Genomic DNA, 4,598 nt, shown 5'->3' on the forward strand with positions numbered 1-4,598 from the left:
GCAGCGTCTGGCAAAGCTAGACCAGTGATCCATTTCTGGAACTCCATGGGGCTCCGGACGCTTGGATTTGGGGGGAGACCCCTATCGACAGCCCGGGAGTCCCCCTGAGCCCTGAAGTTGCACGGCTGGGGCCCCTGGAGCCCCCAAACCGATCCCCCGCTAGGGCGGGACGCGATCAGTTGCCGTGGCTCCAGGGGTGGTGGCCCCACTGCTGCTCCAATCACCGCTCAACAGAGGCATGGGGGCGTGGCTGATCCCCGTAAAAGTTACCGCAGATTCCGAAGGCGGGGCAGGCGGGGGAGCCCCGAGACGCACCCCTGCAGGGAAGCGAGCGCCCACTCCCTGCGGGGGTTGTTGGATGCGCCCCGGCGGAGAGCTCAGGGACAAACGGGAGTGGTCCAAACCTAACCCGGCCGCCACGCCATGGCGTCCTCGGGGCTCCTCGTGACAGGCGCGTCCTTCGCCGCTTTCCGGGGGCTCCACCGGGGGCTGCAGCTGCTGCCCACGCCTGGATCAGCTGCTCAAGACCGTTGGAAGTGGCAGAACATCTGTCTCTCTCTGGTGCACAGCTTGCTCGTGGGGGCCAGGGCGCTGCTCGGGTGCGGAACTTGGGAGTTTGGGAGGCACCAGGGCGGGGATAAAGAATGGAAGACTGAGGTTAGAAGACCCGGCAGACGCTTGTAGAATTGATGCAAGACCTTGAGAGTCAGACGAGGGTGGAGGAGTGGATGGGTGGGAGGGCGTGCACAACGGGAGAATGGGGTCAAGGTTTCCGCAACACTGACCATTGCTTCCCCATCTCCCCCAGGCTGTCGCTGTACTCTCAGATGGCCACCGACCCAATTCATAGCCACCCGCCCTGGGCCCTGGCGCTAGTGGCTGTATCTGTGGGTGAGTCTTCTGGGAAAGGTGGCCTGTGGGGGTGCGGGGGCAGAGGGCAACCTTCCAGTGGTCATTTCAGATCCCCTTCTTCCTCTCCTACTGGTGTTAAATGGTTTTTTTTTTGGCGGCTTTACTGAGGAAAACTGAAGAACCAGAAAAAGGGGAATGGGAATTCCTCTCCGCGCCTGATGCCTTCCCCATTCTCTCATGCCCATAGGTTATTTTCTGGCTGATGGAGCTGATATACTGCAGAACCAGACCTTGGGCCAGGCCTGGGACCTGCTCTGTCACCATTTAGTGGTGAGACTCTGAAGGGAGAGGCAAGGCAGGAAGGGAGGCATGCCCAGCTTGGGGCCCCTAATCTCTCTTCAGCTTTCTGCCCTCTGGCTTCCCAGAGAGCCTCTGACCCTAGCGGAGTTTGATTCTTACCATCTTGGGCTGAATTGGGTGAGGGAGAGGGGGTTGTCTGCCAGCCACAGCTGGGAGTCTGAGCACTGCCTAAGAAGCCTGGATCTGGCACAAGTGTCCAGCCAATTGCGGAAGCATTGAATATAAAGTTTTTTTCTGAAAAGAGGTAGCCCCAGGAAGTGGGGATGGGACATGAAAGCCAGAAATGGAAGTTAGGGGGTACTGAGCAGGTGCTACAGCCTCAGGGCGAGGCAGCCCCTTGCTGCTTCCATTCTATGCAAGGATTGTTCCCTGAAGTGAGGATAAATAAAGGCTACATACTTTGGGGGGGGGTCCCTCAAAATGCTTGGGAGCCCCTTTCATAAAGGCTTGTGATATTGGGATACAATGGGTGGCAGGGCCTGAAAGGTCGTCTGACTTCTGACCTCGGCTCCCAGGTAGCAAGCTGCCTCAGCACCACTGTTCTCTCTGGCCACTGTGTGGGCTTCTCCATGGTGTCTCTACTCCTGGAGCTGAATTCTGCCTGCCTGCACCTGCGCGAGTTGCTACTGCTTTCTCACCAGGCCCCATCCTTGGCCTTCAGCGTGGCCAGCTGGGCCACCCTGGCTACCCTGGCCCTCTTCCGCCTGGTGCCGCTAGGGTCGATGAGCCTGTGGCTGTTCCAGCAGCACCACCAGGTGCCTTCTGCTCTGGTTGTCCTTGGTGGAACTGGTCTGGTCACTGTGGGAGCCATGAGCATCACGCTGGGTGTCCACACTCAGGTCAGTGATGACCTGCGGTCTCAGCCCTGCCCATCCACCCCTGGGCACAATGAAATCAGAACATGTTGTGATGATGAGCCTACCAGCCCTGACCACAGGGACAATTCCACTTTCAGCCTGAAAGACTAGAGAGAAGCCACAGGCCTCTCTTCTGCTAGCGCTGGTGGAGGAGCCACCAGGACAAGGAGGTGGTGGTCTTTACTGTACATTCCCCCATTGGGGTAAGGGCTGGGCTGGATTTTCAGTGTCTCAGTTCCTCTTCCAGCTAACTCACACCCTCCCACATTCCTAGGATCTGAGAAGAAAAGCTAATGTTTGTAGGTGGGCAGGAACCTGGGATTTTGTTCACTGGATTCTGTCATCAAATGACCACTCTTTCCGGCAGACTAACTCAAGAGGTACAGCCAGTGCCACCACTAACGGGTGGTGGGAAGCATGAAGCTGGAAGAAACTGCCAATGGGAATGGAAACCTTTGCATTAGTATAGGGATAGATGAGGGAAGATGAGGTTTTGCTAGGATCAGACACTTCTGGTATAAAGGGGGAGGAGTCAGAGGGAAGAGAGACCTCGCCTATGGCCAAATCCTGGCAGTGGGAGGAGGGCACAACTAGTGCCATCTGCAGCCAGTAGAGATGGAAGTAATAGTTGCCAAGAGACAGAAGAATCTGGGCCACAGTAATTGAGGGTGATATTTCTGGTCCTCAAAACCATGCTATTGTGTTCGTACTTAACCCTAGTCCTACTGTGTCCAGCAACTAGCTTTTTCTTTTTCTTTTAGCATTATCTGGCCATTTCAAAGAAAATACAGATTCTTAGAGAGGTGAACATGAGGCTAGGCCTGCCCTCTTAGCATAGTATCGAAGTCCAAAGCCATAGAAGGGACTTAAACACCCATCCTGGGTGCCCAGTGTAGGATCTTTCTAGTCCTGGGATTTCATGAAAGAATGAGGGCAGAGGCAGAAGCTGTTGAAGGAAGACTCCCTCTTAGTTTCGGAGGGATTAAGGAATAGCTGACCCTCTTCTGGGATTTACCCAAAAGCTCTCCTTCCCCCCTGCCATTTCTACTACATTCTTTCTTATGGGTGAGACCCCACCTTCTTTAGGCAGGACATGGAAGGTGTAGAGCAGATTAAGTTGCTGTTCTACTGAACAATGGATAGAAAAGGATAACCCTCAATCCTCCACAGAAAAGATACATGAGCAAAACAAGACACAGGAGGATTAAAACACATACACACAAAACCTGCCAAGGAGCTGAGGCAGAGAAACACAAAGGGAATGACAGAAACAGACAGACATAGATTGAGGGGCAGATAGAAAAAGAAGGATTAATTGCATAGGGGAGACAGGGCAAAAGAGAGAGAATCCTGGGCACAAGTATCAAGAAAGACTGTCATAAATGCTGAGAGAAACCAAAGTCATAAAATTGGTAAAATCGTCATAAACAAAGATGACAGGAAAAATAGAAATAAAGATTGACAGGAAGGGGCCCCCAAGGGTGGAAGGCACAGATAGTCTATACAGTGCAATAATGAGAGTGAGCGACAAGGAAGAACAGGCAGGCTCAAGAGAGATGGAGGTATAATGGTGGCAGATAGAAAGATTAGCAGAGTGAGAGAAGAGAGGAGGTGGAAATAGAGACAAGGTGGGATTAGTCAGAGGAGCTAAGAAGCAGAAGGCGGAGGCGGTGGTCAGGGGAAAGATTCATTGACAGAAGCAGCCAATACGTGGCGTTAAAGACAGGCAGAAAGAAAGACAAAGGACAAACAGCTACAGTGCAAAACACAAAGACAGAGGCTGCCGGTAGCTGATAGGCAGAGACTGGTAGGAAGACAAGGAAAAGTCAGAATCAGGGATGTAAACTGAAATAAAAGCAGAGGCAAAGGGATTAAAGGAACATCGCAGACAGAAAAAAAAGGGGGGAAAGGCAGAATACTTAAATAAATATCCAAATGAAGGAACAAAGAAAAAGAGAGAACACGGAGGTGAAAAGAAATAATGGAGACATGGGGGAAAAAAATGAGAGAGAGGGATTATGGGGGATCCCAGACACGGAGTCATAAAAACTGAGGCACCAAGGGGAGAAATAACAAATAGAGACTGAGGAGAAACTGCAACAACTAGAAATAGATAAACCCTGGCAGAAAATAAGACCAGAGCCTTAAATGTAATGAGACTAAAACTACAGAGGCAAAGATTGGAAGTTGAGTTAGAGTAACAAAACAGAATTTTGTCAGAGTTTGTTCTTAATAGAAGTAGTATCTTCTAACCTCAATTAGCCATCTTAACTGAATGCCTGGATTAACAAAAATGTTGTCTGTCTTGAGTTTTCAAAGAAAAAGAAATGTAACAAATCCATATCCATGTGAGGAATCTGTCCCATAAGAATGTGTTGAGATCAATATTAATTTATTCCAAGCCCTACACCTTTTCTTTTGCCTCTGTTGTAAATTTATGGTCCAAGTGAAGACCTGTCTTGGAAGTACTTGATGGCATCAATTCCCCCATTAGGGAAATATGGTGGTTTCTGTGCATTAACTAGTAAA

The 4,598-nt window shown here is 50.9% G+C and overlaps 1 protein-coding gene across 1 annotated transcript; it reads left to right on the forward strand.

The window, feature by feature from the left end:
• Positions 1 to 303: 303 nt before the first annotated feature.
• TLCD2 (TLC domain containing 2) lies at positions 304 to 4,070 on the forward strand. The gene is made up of 4 exons (XM_049860310.1): positions 304 to 599; positions 809 to 891; positions 1,100 to 1,182; positions 1,728 to 4,070. The coding sequence occupies exons 1-4, from the start codon at positions 424 to 426 to the stop codon at positions 2,178 to 2,180; spliced, it is 795 nt and encodes a 264-aa protein (XP_049716267.1). The 5' UTR covers positions 304 to 423; the 3' UTR covers positions 2,181 to 4,070.
• The last annotated feature ends 528 nt before the right edge of the window (positions 4,071 to 4,598 follow it).

Source organism: Elephas maximus, chromosome 19, assembly GCF_024166365.1.
Source record: "Elephas maximus indicus isolate mEleMax1 chromosome 19, mEleMax1 primary haplotype, whole genome shotgun sequence".
Lineage (NCBI taxonomy): Eukaryota > Metazoa > Chordata > Mammalia > Proboscidea > Elephantidae > Elephas > Elephas maximus.